This window comes from Arctopsyche grandis, chromosome 7 (genome assembly GCF_051622035.1).
Source record: "Arctopsyche grandis isolate Sample6627 chromosome 7, ASM5162203v2, whole genome shotgun sequence".
Lineage (NCBI taxonomy): Eukaryota > Metazoa > Arthropoda > Insecta > Trichoptera > Hydropsychidae > Arctopsyche > Arctopsyche grandis.
In genome coordinates, this window is record NC_135361.1 from 17,401,036 (window position 1) to 17,419,261 (window position 18,226).

Sequence of the window (18,226 nt, forward strand, 5' to 3'; positions counted from 1 at the left end):
TATTAATCTTACTAAAAAAACTACAATGGATTTGAAAGTATTTCTAAATGCAATTAATACATTATATTTTGTATGCGATTTTCAAGGAAAGCCTTATATAACCATATCATAATGCTTACTCTATTATTGAAACTTGTATATTATCATCAATATTTTGAGTGATGATACGCATAAATATTCTACAGTTACCAAATGTTAAAATGGTACAGTGATAATTACATAAATTTTATTCACTAATTATAAAATGGCAAAGTTTTAGTTCACGATATGTTACTTTTTCAATTATTATTTTTTATATTATATATATATATATATATATATATATATATATATATATATATATATATATATGTATATAAAAAAAGTACGTACATACATAGGAATAAATACTGAATGTATATATTTTTATATTAAAAACCAACAAAAAAATACTGATATCAAATATAAAGGCACATGACTAATAAAATAATTTAAACAATCATAAGACGACATCAATTTGTATGATATTGCATTTCTTATGTATTATGTAATTTTATTTAATATATATTTTAAGCCTAGACGTAATATAAGGCTTATTCGCCACATTAGTCAAATGCCGGCTGGTGGAATAATGGCACACAGTATGTACGATGAACCAGCCTTGCAAATGTCATTTAAACCAAAGGTCGCTTACCTTCACTGTTACGTATTATTTTAACAATTATTAAAATGAGTTAAAGTACATTTGTATATTGAATTTATAAAAAAATTCTAAAAAGGTGACAATCTGTATATTGGTGCATTTAAGTTAGTCTTTTTATATTTCAAAATCGATTAAAAAGGCAATCTTCTTATTTATGTAAACGCAATTTGAACGATAGCGATGATCGTTGAATTTTATTTGGTATTGACTTAATATGATAGTTCAAGGAGTGACATCAAGGAAGTGCCGCTACGTAATTCTCTGGTATTAAACCGGTCTTTCCATTCAAAGTTCCTCTTAGCCAACCGGGTTCTGCTGAAGATATAACTGTGGATTTACACAAAAATAATGGTTAAGATTTGCATTATTTTAAATAACCACAATTTTCTTAAAATTAAACATCGGCTATTGTATTTATTCTTATATTTTTCCAAACAGTTGATTAAATATTATTTCGAATTTCAATAAAACTTGTTTCAAATTCTGAATACTTTACCATTAGTAATAATCTGATTGGGCTCAAACGAGAGTTCTTCGTCATTTTCTCCAACACAAGCATATAAAGTTCTGACTCTTCTGCAAGGAAGTAGATAAAGATTAGAAAATATGATACATTGGTAAACTTCCAATTAGTCTTAGCCAGAAATATGTAAAAGCGTGTTAATTTTTTGTATTTTAAAATATTTATTGAATTAAAAGAAAAGGAAGAAAAGGGACAAATAAGAAAACAAAAAAAAAATCATTTAAATACCAATTTTTTTATAAATTATTGTATAAGTAGTGTAGAACTTAGTTAAATAAAATTAAAAAAGAAAATAAAACAAGGTACATAATAAAAAAATAAATTAAACATCTTTCGAAGAAAAGGTAAAGATTCACCTTGGTGGATTATTGGTATTATTAGATCCTGATTGTTGGTCAATTGCAGTAGTGGATCCAGAGGATGCTTGGGAACTGTGAATTTGTCCCACATATTAGTACCAGAGAAGCATGCAAATTCAGTGAAAATTATTTAACGCAAAAATGCTCAATTCTGCTTTTTATTATTTTGTTGAATTGAGCAGGTTAATTAATGAAGAAAAATGATGCAAATGTGTTAATAATTTGTCTCAATTTGTTGACATTATATGTAGATTTCATATAAATTTCAAACCACCATGTTTCAATTCATATTAAATACATATAAAATAATATCCATACAATTTCATAATATATTAGAAATTATAAACCTATTTACATATAATAATTCTATACAGTGCATGTTAGAAAGGAAATTGTGCAAAATTTGAATATTTCCAAGTCGTGCATGCACCAACGACCACAGTGAAATAAAAATGTATATAAATATATTTATTACATATTAGGGTGTGACTGCGGTCTAAAATTCGCAGCGTAATGAGCACCCAACGCGTGATTTACAATTCTTCTAGTTTTGACTGGAGATCCGTGATGATTAATTGGTGATCCGTGATTGCTCGACACTATAAGTTGATTTTGGCTGTTCATGTTCAATTGACCCTGACTACTGCTAAGATTCGCATGTTGTGGCAGACTGAATTGGTTGTGGATTAATTGAGAGTGATTACTCGGATGAACCAGTAGTGAACTGTGAGCGCCGGAAAGAGACGACACATCCCGAGACGATATCGAAGATACAGATTCATTAGAACTACTCGTCGAGTTCAGTAAAGTGTCTCTGTGTTGATCTAAACCTAAAACATAACATTAAAAATCAGTTGAAATACCACAAAAAGCATTTATAAAAATATAAACGTGGAAAATTAATTACTGGGATGCGATAATCCGGAGGCTGAATGATGTTGCAACGCTTGTCTTTGAGGTGGGCTGTAAGGCCTGGCGGCTGGTGGAGGCTGATAAGCAGGCGGCTGAGGTCTAGCTCCCATATTCGCAGGAACTGCTAGTGGACCATCATAGTACGTTTTTGTAACAGCCTAATGAAAATAAACAATTTCATACATAAATAAGCCTAATTTCAAGTTTTATTTTATAAATTAATATACGACAGAGTACAAATGTGCATACATGTGTAACAGGTTGGCTTGTAGAATACCGTGGACTGCGGATGTGAGATGGCGATTGAGGTCCTGCTGTATTTCCAGTACTAGGCAAGCTGAAAATAAATTTATATAAATTAAAACGCAATTTATTCAGATATACGTACATACATACATACGGGAGGAAAAGCCTGTTCCTCTTGTTCCTGTTGTATCCTGCTCGCGCAAATTAAGTGAGTATGTACCGTTTACCATGCACCCTTTTTTTTTTGATCTTTCGACTTAAGATCTTTCGATTTTCGATCTTTGCCTTACGATATTTGCGTTTTCGGGCGTTTCACATTCGGGCCCGTGAGGTAGACCCCATACATACATACATTGCATATATACAATTTTAGCTTAAGAAATATTACTTAAAACGATAGTAGCTCACATTCATTGAAATTAACTTAAAACAAAACAGCACATTAATAACATTACAAAAAAATTATAATCAAAACAATAATGGAGAAGTGTAAACGACACTGTGCAAATAAATCTATGATTATTTTTGTTCAAAATTGAATTCCTTAAATTCTGAAACTATTAAAGTATATACGACTTTGCGGCGATATTTATAAATGTCTAAATTTAAATTTAAATTAAAAAAAAAACAAAACAATATGTATGTATGTAATAGAATTAGTACACACCCTCCAATAACGTATCCAGAAAGGCAGATGATCATTTTAAAAACCGGCGTCTGAGATTCGAGAGATGAACGAAAAGCGAGCAGCTGGTACAAAGGTAGCAGAGCAAGTGATCTACGAAACACCTCGAAAATCTGAACCCCCATTATAAGCGAGCACGCGCGCCTCACTACCGAAACGGCGTAAGTCGCTCGCATATGCCACTACTGACAAAAAAAAACCTGTTCGACCCAAATACGCTCAACTTCAATAAAAACATTATCAATCCCGAAAATCCAACAGAGAAATAAAACATTTTAAGCGCTTATATTATGGTATATCTAACTATGTATGTACATCATAAAAAATAAATAAAAAACCGTATTTATATGTATTATGTTTGATGTGTAATGGATAATATATACACATGTTGTAAGTAGGGTAATAAAACAAACCGAAGAAAAATCTGAGAATATCGCAAGCTAATGGGATTGGCGCTTGCGTCTTTTCAATAATAAGTACAAAAACGGCAGATGTTTGTTGCGGGAAGACACGTGTTGCAACGCCAGGTGCAAATGCACACAAACACACACATATAAAGGAGACAACTGCCTTCCATTGAAATCATTTCTTGTCCTTGAAAACACCTTGAGTTGCTTACACCAAAAAAAAACGAGATATTTTCGAGATGCTGTGTCAGCAAGAATTTGATTTTGATCGAAAATAAATATTTTCGAAATTAAAAAATACATTTTCTTTGCCTCTCCTGGCTTGATATTAAACCATAATTAAAATAAATTATCCGTTATATTTTGTTAAAAAAGCCTACGATGTATGTAGACCAGGTGTGCATTGATGATTAAATAATTAAGCGAATAAAACATCGCTCAATTCCGTAAGTTGGTCAGACAATATTGGAAAACACACAACAACTACATATTTTGACTCTTTTTTATCATATTCTTGTTTTCGAAAAAAGTAGTTTACAAAGAAACTTCTTGTGTAGGCACTTTCATTACGGCCTTACGGCTTTTCACACAATTACGTGTATATTTACAATTATTTAGAAATTTAAAAATTGATGTCTATGAATCGCTTAGTGCTTAGTTTATCGCTTAATTAATTAAAAATGTAGTAAAGTAAATAAAAAAAAAAAATAATGTACCAAGGTGATTATCAAGGCAAACTATTATCTTAAATCTGATTACATATGTATGTATGTATGTATCTCAAATTGATAATTTATTTTATACACAACTACCTAGCGTTTCTTGGGCGAATGAAAACACTAGCAACAACAAAAAATTACCAGAGTGGGGACTAATCAATCGTTACTAAGTTTGACCCACTGAATTCGAATATGATAATGATTTTTGTAAGTTCACTCTCGTTTATTGCTGCGTACGCGTACGCACCAAACCAACGAACGGCCCACAGGCCAACTTTTAAAACAAGTAGCATACAAAATATCGAAATAAAAATTAAATTAAAAAATTGAAATCAAGTATCAAAATTAAACTAAGGAGCGAGATTGAGCTAAAATTAGATCATCGTTGATGTTTTGAATTACAACAATGTTTTGAATTACGACGATACGCATTTACAACCAGAGAAATATTATAATTTCTCTGCTTACGAGCGAAAAATAATCTTGTTATTATTTCTTAAAAGTCGTCACGATATGCTACTGTATTCACACACAATTTCGTGTATCGAAACAATTTCGTGGATCGGTAAAAAAAACATTTGACAAAAAACCGACGTTGGTGTTTTGTCAAAGGGTTTTTTTTTTCTTTCGTCGAAATAAAATTAATAGAGAATTCTATATCGGTCGGCAATCGCAAACAAAAATCACACATCATCCGATAAATTTTACCTCTGAGCTGATTTATTTATTAATACTATTTCTTTTTGTGATGACAAAAAAAAACCGTTTGATGTACCGCTGATACAACGAATTATCGACGAACGTACGATTACACATACTATTACATGATATACTCTCAGTAGCGGTGATTTATGAGGAAGTAAAAATAATAATTCTTTGATTTTTTTTCGATCTTAGTGCGTATCTTCGTAAGTCAAAACATCGTAAGTCGAGGACTACCTGTATGTGATTGTTGACGATCTAATTTTAGCTCAATCTCGAAAATTTATTTAAATTGTGTATGTTCTGTTTTAACTTTCAATATTTTATTTTAATTTTAATATAACGATTATAATTTTATTTTGATATTTGAATTTAATTTTAATATAATAATAATAATAGTTTTAATTTCGATATTTAATTTCAATTTTTTAATTTAATTTTTATTTCGATATTTTGTACGCTACTGGTTTTAAAAGTTGGCCTGGGGGCCGTTCGTTGGCTTGGTGCGTACGCAGCATATGAGATACAAGCAATTTAAAAAATGTAAAAAAATCCCATTTTTTGGCTTTTGCGGTCAGTAAATCAAAACTTAGTATTTATGTGTTCAAAATGAGTATTGGAATCAATAGTCAGATGTTTTTGCTATTGATTGTGATATTTCATTGTTTTAAAATTTTTTTACACATTTTTTTTTCATGCTATTATGCGTTTATTTGGCCAGCTTTTTATTTTACCACGTTTATAAGGATTGGTTTTCTATCTCAATATTTTTTTTATCTAAACGTACTCTCGAGCGGTAATTACGTTAGAAAAGCTTTCATTGGTGCCCGTGTGTGTACACATATATGACGATAGCGTTGGTGCAAGCGAGATGGTAAGTAATCCGATCGCTTATGCGCGTACTAGTCATAATTTATTATCTGAAAACAAGGTACGTTTGTCTCGGAATATGTGAAATAATAATTTTAACATTTAATAGGACTGAAATCGTATTTTACGCAGTATTTCTCCAAACCTGAAGAAGCAAACAATCGGTTTTCAAACCCCTTTGATAATGACAACTTTCGGACTGCTACGTCATTATCAATGAAGAAAAGGAGAACTTCATTGAACTATCAAGTGATAGCATTTAAAAAAATAAGGTTATTAATTTTTAGCTACATAGATATTAGTGAAGAATATGAACAGCTTGCTGACAAAGCACTTAAATTTCTGTTGCCGTTTACTAGCACTGAACTGGTTGAGAGAGCTTTCTTTTCATATATTTTTTATAAGACACAAATTTTTATTCATTTATTTATTTAAATTGGCACACATACAGAATAAAATATAAAAAATAAAGCAGTATAGAGGGACAAAAAAATAATAATAAATACAAATAAAAATATAGTATTCCATGTACAGTGAGCACCACATGGTATAACGAATGCATATACATATATCGAATGCAGCTCCACACTTAAGGGTATATTTCGCATCATTCGAAAATTGGACAAATCGTCATTAAACACGCGAAATAAATTTAAAATAACTCACCCCATTTCACCGTGTGTCATCTGAGTTCCGTTGGAAACATCCAAAGTAATTTCGGGTTGGCTGTGAAACAGCTTCTCGTAGTTGTCAATCAGTATTTCGACCACTACATTATAAAATTTAAGATCCATAATGGACGCCACCGTTTCTTCTTCTGGTCTCAACAGTGTAGGACCGAGACAGACTGACAGATTTGACACTGTCATTAAATTTTTATCTGCCTTAACAGACACCCTAACAAAAATAATATATAAAAATCTCGCTGGCGTTTTATACAAATAAATCTCCAAAATAATTAATATCATCGAATTATTGCGCTTACTTTTTGAGATGTTTTATGACGATTTCAAGCAAGTTAAAGTTTTGTTTTGGTATTTGATAAATCAAAGTATGAATGTCGTTCACTCGCAAATGCCTCGAGTCTTGTTCTGGAAAATTAACACCATTGAAATAATACATCCATAGTTTTTACTTCTATACAATTGTACGATAAAACTGAACCCACTGGCGGCGATAATAAATGAATTATGATATTTATATGTCATAAGAGGTTCCGGTAAATGACGCAAATATGTTTTTAATGCACTTGTCAGTGTTTTGGTTTCCCATTCACAATGATCCTCGAGAATAACACCCAAACGTTCCTGTGACGTTTTTCTTTTGTCTAATCCCATTGCGAGTAGCTTCGTCACTTTGGAAGATACTCCAGCCACCCTAAAATTTAGATTGATGTGATTGTATAACATAAGCCGCAAACTCTTCTCATATAATTATTAAGTATTAAACATTGAAAGTGATAAATTTTAAATTAAACAAAAAATCCACACCTATACAATCCTTGTTCTTCTAGCCCTCGACCTTCAATCGCATCAATGCAACAATTAACAAATATTAAACCCACTTCATCGAGAGGCCACTCGTCAGATTTTGGCATTAGATTTTGTCGTGCATAGGTCTAAAAAAAAAACTTGTTTATTGCAGGTTTGTCTGGCAAGGATTGATTAACACATTCAAAATTCCCAAAAACAATATTTAAATATTAATCACTCACTGGTTCTTTTCCATCCATGGCGTCGAGCCAAGCCTTACGGTCATCTTCTCCAAGTGCTTGAAGAGTAAACGAGATACCAGGTCTACCTTCAGCTGTTATATCAAAACAAAATCGTTTATCAATACTGTCAGACATACGTCTAATACAGCTACTCAAAGTTAATAAATCGGGAGGGGAAGCCTAAAAAATAATACATACATTTAACACTATTTATATAATAATCTAACTAAAACTGACAACTAAATCCAACATAAACATACATATACTAAATTAAAATATGTATAATATAAACATACCACTTTGCTGGTGATTTGATTGAATGGGGTAATTTTAAATTCTTTTGAACTTTTTTCGTACATGCAATACTGTTTAGTCCAGGTTGTCCCAAAAGCTTCTACAAAAACATTGGATAAATATATAAATAATAGTACAATGATAAAATTATAAAATTAAATAAATTATTATATAAAATTACTTTTTTCCATGAGAAACAAATAACCAGCTATAGTGTAATCAGCACTGAAAGGCGGTCTGCTTGAATCTTCTTGTTTCTGTGAAAAAGGTGAATATTAATAATTTTAGGACTAAACACACATTAAATCCTATTGTAAAATAATTACCATCTGCCGCATTTCCATCATTTTCTTCATGAGGCATTCAGTTTTTTTACTGGTTTCTTCAAAATTTCCCCTCGTCTGTAAAAAAAATATCAAAATGAATTGTTTTAGACAGATCAAACTATTAAAAAAAAAACATTAAGATGTCCTACAACACCTTCTGTATTCGAAGTTGTAGTTCCGACATATACGGTTTGCAATCTTTATGCACTTCATGTCCCTGATGGTAAAAAGTCAGCCATCCAAACATGAACCCTGCAAGTATTATTATTGACTGAATGAAAATAATAATTGAAACCTCTGGAATTTCATTTAAAAAAATATAAACATATACCAAGCAAGGTTTCAACAAATTCGAATTTTTTGCGCTCTTGAACTTCTTGCAGAAGAAAGACATACTCTAAAGATGCTTGGCAAAAGTCTCGTTTTGCCATATCCAACGATGCATCAGCCTAAAAGCAGGGTTTTTTTAAAACGAAACAAATAACAAAATTATAATTTAAATATATTCACTGCGTATTTAAACATCGATCGGAGAATGAGCACAATGATATTCATTCATATGTTAAGTAGGTATTTTCCCACATACCACATCCAAAATTGGTATGTGGGTATACATATGTACCTTATGAAGCACACATATGGTTAAAAATAACTGCGGATAAATAAGTGGTAATTTCTCACTTCTTGTAAAACTATATCCTGTTTTTTGGTCGAAAGGTTGAGATATCGTTCTTGACTTTGGCAAAACTTTGCTGTTTTTTTATCAAATTTCTTTTTGCCCTCCTGAAAATTATAATTTTCGTTAAATAATAATCAATATTATATAAACTATTACAAGGTAAATTGATACAAATCACTAACCTTCACTGCACCGATGTGATCTTTTCTAAATTTTTCAAGCGGTTGAATAATTTGATCATTGGCTCGATCCAACTAAAATAACATAGATGAAAACTATAAGGATCTTTTGTAATAAAATAATTGAATTTCAAATGTTTAGCCAGAAAAAATGAATAATTTTAAAACGATTTATTGCAGACTATTTTAGTTTGATACGCTAACATTTCCAAGCAAAACTTGTTTGCAAAACTACAAAATTGTTTTTCTTTCTATTAAATGTTTAACTCTACATACACAATAAATTAAAATATTATTTTAAATCCAAACTGTTTGTTAACATTGAACTTACTCAAATCAATAAAAGTAATAATTTAATAAGATTAATTTCAAGTCAATTCACAAAAAAAAAAAATTAACATTTCTTTCTAAATGTATTCAATATTGCATGCACAGAATCCATTTCAATTTATTGTGAATAAAAAAAAACTGTGTGTGTCGTGTTTTCTGCTATTTGTCTCTTGAATTAGCAAACTCAAAACACCGTGAATATACATATATAACAAATTATACAATTCCTGTTAAATAAAAATTTCAGCATTAATACAAAATCGTCACTCAACTCACACATGCATATTAAAAAAACTCTGAAGCATATGTAATAATCAATTACCTGAATTGAGTGTACGTAAATACCACTATTCTAGCCAGTTGTATGGTGATCTATCCGTCTAATAATACACATCACAATTTAAGTTTTTGTACAGCATGTGTTAGGTATGTGGTAATATAATATAACATCGCGGCGGAATGATTGGAATTAGATAGCTCATTTACGATACATCATAAGAAACAGAATCCAGACACCCAATCAACACTTCGTTAAAAGTCGACACCAAACATACAACATACACAGACAACCGAGTCGACAAGGACAAACCGCTATGCGAATAAATTGACGCGTGTCGCGAAAAGTAAAGTAGAGTATGCCTATTAAATTAAAATATGTTCACATTATAAACATCCGTGCCACTATTATATGTATATACATATACGTATGTACATACGTAGTATTATCTAATAAGTGTTTATTGTTAAATGGGTGTCATAGATTTTAAATCGAAGATATACATTAGGATTAGATCACAATAACGTATCTGATTCGCGATAAAGTAAAAATATGTTATTATATGCGTTTCTTACCATTCTCTCCCGTTCGTCCTCTACAATTCTTATGAGCTGAGCAAATTGTTTGAGAGATTTTGATATAACAAGTTCATCTTCGGTCAAAGACTGTCCAATGCACTCAAAATCGAACTGCTCCAAAGAATCGGAAAGTGACCTCTGAGCAGTAGAAAGTCCTAAAATAAATAATATAAATTATAAAATGCATGTACATATAAGAATAACAGAATTTTGAGTCGAGGTTCGTTTGTTTTTCTCAATCTTTTTAATATGCATGTTCTATTTGTTTTTTCGATTGCGATTGATATTTTTTGACAAGTAGGAAAATAATATGCCCTTTTTGCACAACTAATTAAAATGTGACCTTTCCATTTTATGCCGTAATATACATATAGGAAAGATTTTTGAATGTGCGAGTGTGTAGTTAGTGTATGGAGTCACTTGCCCAAAGTTAAGACGCGTAAATAAACACTATCTAAGCCAGCGTTTCTCAACCTGGGTTCACATGGCCCCCTTGGGAGGCGCAGACCCTTTCAAGGGAGGCACAAACCAAAATTCTACTTTTGGAGATGCATAACGAGCTCTAGGGAGGCGCAGTCAGAGTAAAATTTTCATTATATACATAAGACGGTAATCTCTGTGTGTGTGTGTGTGTGTATGTGTGTGTGTGTGTGTGGGTGTGTGTGTGTGTGTGTGTGTGTGTGTGTGTGTGTGTGTGTGTGTGTGTGTCCTAACGCTAGCCGAACATAATGAATGAATCGATAAAAAGCCTAAACTTTGTATAAATTAATTTCGTCGAGACTTGTGGCGGTGTCGAACCAGTGATCTCAAAATAGCCTCATATAGATCTAAACCAGTGCTACTCAAACTATGGTCCGCGGCCCATTACTGGTCTGTGCACCTGCGGTAATGGGCCGCCGATTATAAACGACTATTATCCAGAAAATGGTCAAGGAGGGGGTCATTTTGAAATTGAACATAAAAAAAATTTAAATTATGTGATTTTAGATTTGTTTAGATAGCATTACAATATATGTAAATAATAGTAGATATGATACTTACATTGTAGTTATTTTTTTTAAAGAAAACTACTATGATGTAAAACCCCATTCAGGAAAAGTTTATTAATAAATTAAAAGAATGTGAAAGAAATGTTTTTCAATTAATATTTATAAAAATATAAATCCGTTATAAATAATATAATATATGTATATTTAAATATGAAAAATTTACAGTATATATGAAATTAAATTCGTCCCAAGGGGGGGGGAAGGGGCATGGCTCCCACGGCATTTTACTACTTATATACTATTTTTATTTTTTATTTCAACAAATTTTCTCTCATATACATACATAAACTTTTTATTTAAAAATATGATGCTGGTCCATGAGAATTACTGAAAAATATATACTGGTCCGCCAACTGAAAAAGTTTGAGTAGCACTGATCTAAACTGAGCTTAACGGCCACTAACACCACGCCAAATCCAACTCTTCAATTCCCCTTTTTTTTTAAACATTAATTGAAAAATCATTCTCGCCATATAAAAATACGTAATTATAATAATTTTTTTAGCGAGGTTTTGAACTAGTTTTTTTAAATATATTTTTAATTGAAATTATTGAAATTAATTTATATTTTTACGATATTTGAAACTATAAAATTGATTCCAGAACGCGGTGTCGATCCTACCCCCTCGCGCCCAGAGCAAGTACGCTAACTATTACACTACGTTCCCGACTCGAAAAATGCTCTAAACAACGTTAATAATCAATCGTATATAATCGGTGCATAGTCGAAGTCTATCTTCGGCAGTCGTCGGCGGGTCCAAAAAAGGTTAAGAAGCGCTGGTCTAAGCTACTACATGTGTATCATTTGGAACCCTCTGCATCCAGGATCCTACATATACATATGCAGGGCCGTAGAGAGAAAATCCATGCAAATTTGAAAATCCAGCCCCCCCCCCTTGACTCATTTTAGTAAAAAAATAATTTTCAAAATATGTAAAAAAAAAAGTGATGTGGGTATTTCAATTAATATCGTTGTGGGTATTTCAATTAAAAACTAATTTATTTTTACTTTAAATTTAAATATGTTTCCATCAAAAATATGATTCATTAAGTGAATATACAATTTACATATAGTACTTCTTTTCAACTTATTAATAACTGGAAAAATAGTTTAAATTATACTAAAAGTTACTGTTTGCTTACATTTAGTTATTATTATAACAATAATTACGAAAAACATAAATTGGAAAGCATCGAGTTAGGTAATTTCATCGGGTATTATCTAATGGATAAAGTGAAAAAATGAATAGTGACAATTTCAAATTAAAACATGACTCAAATCGTTATCATAAATCATTTACTATAGTTTACTTCTGATAAAAATTATCTTTTATCTGGTTAAACCAACAATAAAGAAAACCGCAAAGACTACATAAAACCATCCACTTGAAAATAAAACAACTTCCAAATACAAATGGGCGAACGTTCCGAATTTTCAGAATGTTGGAAAGTGGTATATTATATACAAAATTGATAAGAAAACACATGACTAAAAAAAAGTCGCTACTGATTTGCGTCATGGTATAAATCCTGCCTTTCTGTTTCTTGTTCTATTGTTTGATTGCACTTGTCGCTTATTTTCCAATTGAATGCGAAAGCATGACTAATTTCAATGTACACTTGTAACACTGTGTAGGGGGGGTCTTTAAACCTTTTTATACAGTGACCCAAATCTGCCAAGAATTGCATAATACACATATAGTCAAATGTAAAAGGATAATGTGATTATTATCCTACCTTATCTCATTACAATCAAGTTAAATTTAATATTCCCATTAAAGCTTGATCATTCAGACAAACGTTTACTTCAATTCAAAATATAAAAATCATCGAAAATGTATACCGAAAATGTAATGATCTTATATTACATTTTCATTACTAATACTATATTAAATGTCAACGAAGCAACTATTATATTTATATTACATATATGCTTCTATTAAAAGACACGTAAACAATATTTATTAAATTTATGGTGTGACATACTTGCATAATAGCAATTTTCCAGCGTTACATGTATTTATATAAAGTCACTCAATTTTTATTCGATCAATCAAGAATTTAACCATTCCAATACTGTTCTATTCATCTATATATGGATTAATAGCAAAACAATGATGACGTTAGCCATAGAGAGCAACCAGTAGCGACCTCGTCTGCATTGAATAATTGAAGCGATCGATAAATAGGTATAAATTTCAGCGGTTTTCAAACTATTTCGGTTTGGAAATGGGGCACTAATGTTAATTTTATTTACGAATTTTCAGCATAATTACGAACTGATTATCAATAGGCAACACATTATACATTATTTATTCGGGTTTAAAAACATTCACCGCCTAAAAATATATTAAATCAAGAGTGACCATATTGAAGCGAAAAGAATTGCATTTTAGTTTTACCGAATCAGAAAAAGAATTATTCCCGACTTTACTCGATTATCCCTTCAGTTGAAAAAATTATATAATTTTTCTTTAAGGACGGATCCACGGGGGGGGAGGGGGTAATGAGGGTAATCATCCCCCCCTCCCCATAGGAAGATTTCAGAATTCGCAAATTTTCGAAATTATTGGTCTCTTTTGTGAAACCATGTGACCATTTGGAACGGTAATATGAGTAGAAAATTCCAAGTATAATGAAATTAAAGATTTATAATAAAAATAGAATACGTCAATATAGATTACACAGAGCAACAAAAATCGCGTTTTTGAGTTACCAGAGCAGAGACTAACCAATCCTTACTAAGTTTGACCCACTGAATTCGAATATGATAATGATTTTTGTTGTTTGGGTCTCCTTTACGAGATATGAGCGTTTAAAAAAATGTGCACCTTTTATAGATTTTCGGCTGTAGTGTACGCTCACAGAAATTGAACGAAAGTCTTTCTTAGCAATTACCGCTCGAGTTAGTACGTTTAGATAAAAATAAAAAATATGGAGATAGAAAACCAATCCTTACGAACGTGGTGAAATAAAAAAACTGACCAAACAAATGCAAAATAGGACAGATAAAAAATCCGTAAAAAATGTATATTTTTGACTTTTAAAATTCGCTAGAAAATTAATTATACGTATTTTCAAACAATTAAAATCACAATCAATATTAAAAACATCTGACTATTGATTCCAATACTCACTTTGAGCACAGCAATACTAGATTTTGAATTAAAAACCGCGAAAGTCAAAAAACTGTAAAAATTGCGCATTTTTTTAAACCCTCATATCTCGTAAAGGAGACCCAAACAACAAAAATCATTATCATATTCGAATTCAGTGGGTCAAACTTAGCAAAGATTGGTTAGTCTCCGCTCTGGTAATTTTTTTTTGTTGCTTTAGCGTTCTTATAATTTTATTTTTATTTATACAGTTTTTTATTTAATACAGCAAAAAGATAAAGGGGCGCCAAATTAGATATTTGCCAAGAGCACAAAAAACATTGCTACAGCTCTGTTTATGTGCAATTTATGTAAGTCACATTTCTTTAAAATGGAAGTAAGTTTCCTACTAAAAAAAATATTGTTATACTGTTTTTTCTTTTTTTTAATTACCCCCCCATGAAAAACTCCTGGATCCCTCCTCGTTTTTCTTACATTTGTACTTTATTTTTTTCTAATAATTTTATTATTTAATTTTACCGTTTACATAAATGACAAGTAACTTTTTTTTTCTTATCTTTGACATGACAAATGACATTTATTTCTGACATATTTTCATTCAATTTTACCCATTACATTAGTGGTAAGCATCATTCCAATTAGGAATTGATAACAATTCTGGATTATTAGTAGTATTTTTCTCGATGAGTTGTCTTCTAAGGACTTTAATTTCTATTAATTCACAACTCCATAGATACTTAATTTCTTCAATAGATTTTTACCAAGGGTAAATGCATAAGAGCCGGGATATTGTTTCTGGGCTTGGGCTACTTGAGGGGTCCGTGTTGGGACGTCCAACTGACTATTCCGGAGAAAATCATAAAAATATTTTTTTTTTAATTTGGGGTGTGATGGTTAGTTCCTACTATAGAGTTTATGACTGAAATTCGAAGAATTTTGGGCTCTGGATTATTTTTTCCCACCGCGGCTCTCTTTATATCTGATAAATGACAACCTTATCGCGCCACAAACAAATCATTTTATAATATATGAACAAACCGATGAATCAACACTCATAAAATTTTATTAATAAAACGGCGAAGCCATAGTTGAAAGTAGAAATTAATCAGATACTGAACATATTCATTGTCTGATAAAAACACTATGAATACACTCACACGACAAAAAATTAATATAAACAATTCGAAACGGTTACGGCATCTGGAATAATGAAATGTATGAGCTCGTCGGCAAACAATATATATCCTGTCAATTAGTCAGAGTGCGTCACAAACCAAACAAATCAAATCGTAGCGCAAAAAAATCGGCGAAAAGACAAAGTGCAATAGGTGCAGATTTGATTTGCGCGATGTTAAACGGGTCAAATCGTGCAAATGGGGCGAAGTGAGCCCGTGACACAGATTAGCGCAATTACATACACACACAGAATCGCAATGGCGTCTCGATTGTTTACCTGTCAAGCGGTAAATACGAGTACGAGTACAGGTGAAACATAATTGAAAGTAGTAGAGTAATGTAATGTGTGATTACGTCTCGCCGCCAAGACCAGGTCCTTGACTTCCTTGATGAGCCTCTTGATCTGCTGGCTGGTGCGGTCGAGCTCCTTCTCGTGCTTGTGCAAGTTCTCTCGAAACCAGGGACTGTCCGTGAGGCAATCCGTGAACTCGAGGGGCATCAGCATCACCCCCATCTCGACGCCTGTCTCCGGTCACGCAAAACGCGAAACACTCTACGCCAGATACTCTACGCGAGATGCGACCACACCTACCACTGCACCTACACTGCCAGACAGAAGAGTACTCACTTGCCTCGCACTCGCACTCACACTCGCACTCGCAACACTGCCAACAGGACAACACACCAGTGTGGCCATACGCCGTTTGTGCAAACCTCTTTATCTCGTCACTCGTGTAATTTTAAGGTAAACGGGTTCGATGCGGTGCAAACGATCGAAAAGCGCCAGACAGACTGAACCACACATTAACGACACGTGTACCTTATGCGTGCGCACTGCTCGCACTTACCCTAAGCGACATCTACCCGAAGTCTCGACATACCTACCCTGTATACGTTCTGTGCTTCTGATACTTTAGTTCCGAATTTTGCCTTATTAAACTCGCCAGAAAGATCCAACTCAATTTGAATAATTACCATTTTAATAATGGCATCTGTGCACATCGAAAGGTTACTCGTCATCTGATGTGCAATTTTTCATTCGTGAAGTCGAGAATTGCGTTTAAAGAAACCATCTAGTTAATCTGTGGTTTAATCTGTCTGGCGCTTTTCGATCGTTTGCATCAAACCCAAACGGGCTACATCCCAAATGAGAATCGCTACCAGGATAACCGCCGCTGCGAAAATCGCTCGGGTGGGTCTTCTGTCGTACGAAAATTCGTCGCACAGGAAAATTTCCGTACAGAAAACGGCCCAAATATTGCTCAGCAAATCCATGTTTTTAAGAGATTTTTATTATTTTCGACTAGATATATGAACTTCGGTAATTGGACTATTCGTCACTTTGCCGTGGTCACAAAGACAATTTTTGCCATGAAAATTGCGAATGCACAATCTTTGGCACTCAAGTTCTCGTTAGTATGATAGTTATTGTTAGTATGATGGACTTTTCGGCTGCCAGATGTTCCGTTATAGAGATTTTAGTGACTTTGTGACGAGTATTTTGTGACCAGTAATCACCGAACCATGAACTTCACATGTTGATACGGACATTCGAGTTCGTACCGTCATTTTAGATTTGAAAATTCGTTGTCATGCATCAGAATCACAAATGATGGAAGAGATTTTGGACAGTTTTCTGTACGACAATTTTCCTGGGCTACGAATTTTCGAATCACCAAACATCTGGCACCCGAAAATTCCGCATGAACTATCCCACTATCACACTAATGTATCCGACTAATAACGCACTTATAACTAATCTATCACACTATCACACTAATCTATCCCACTAATAACTAATCTATCACACTATCACACTGTGGCGGCTCGCTTATACGACATGGTCGAGTTTGGTTGCCTTCCTGCGAGTGGGGACCAACCCGGCTGGGTTCGGAGAGCCGCTACTCACTCTGTCTTCAGCTGTCATATAATAAACACGTGCATTAACATGCCAGTCGTCTCATTCGTTCATCCTCCATACTGGTGACCCCCGACATCGAGCCACGCAGCCTCGATCAATTTCAACATGCCGCTCATCCCTGCCTCGCCGAGCCAGGCGGGGAAGCTACCCGCCGCGCCCCCATCGCCACCACAGCACGCCGCGGCCCGCGGGTGACAATAAACGAGCAGACACGGCTACCTACCTACCTACCTACCTACCGACGTCCAGCCACAACGTCGATGACAGGTGCTTAAAAAAATTGGGGAGCGAATGAGACGACGATCTTGACAGCTGGATGTGGAGTCATGCGCGATCCACTACACATAGAACGGTCATCCAGCACCACAAGACATACACCACCTCAGCACCATCATCATCATCATCATCAAGGCCCCGTCCGTCCCCACGAGCGTCGTCACGCCGAGACGGGCGGAAGCGCTACAACACCTCCACGAGCCACA

At 33.2% G+C, this 18,226-nt stretch overlaps 1 protein-coding gene and 1 long non-coding RNA gene across 3 annotated transcripts in view; one reads left to right on the forward strand and one right to left on the reverse strand.

Moving 5' to 3' along the window:
• The window catches only part of LOC143914647 (uncharacterized), a 403,002-nt gene that overhangs the window by 247,862 nt on the left and 136,914 nt on the right, over nt 1-18,226 (forward strand). The gene's annotated exons all lie outside the window — the stretch shown is intronic.
• Nucleotides 488-16,512, reverse strand: Graf (GTPase regulator associated with FAK). 2 transcript variants are annotated; one of them, XM_077435319.1, is made up of 20 exons: nt 16,178-16,512; nt 10,480-10,637; nt 9,301-9,372; nt 9,121-9,222; nt 8,771-8,888; nt 8,594-8,691; nt 8,440-8,514; nt 8,295-8,370; nt 8,116-8,213; nt 7,820-7,999; nt 7,596-7,723; nt 7,274-7,482; nt 7,091-7,196; nt 6,772-7,002; nt 2,726-2,813; nt 2,472-2,634; nt 2,040-2,394; nt 1,562-1,636; nt 1,179-1,258; nt 488-1,009 (listed from the first exon to the last, which is right to left on the reverse strand). In XM_077435319.1, the coding sequence occupies exons 1-20, from the start codon at nt 16,335-16,337 to the stop codon at nt 918-920; spliced, it is 2,664 nt and encodes an 887-aa protein (XP_077291445.1). In that variant the 5' UTR covers nt 16,338-16,512; the 3' UTR covers nt 488-917. The 2 variants fall into 2 exon arrangements, with proteins under 2 accessions (XP_077291445.1, XP_077291446.1); XM_077435320.1 differs by lacking the exon at nt 1,562-1,636.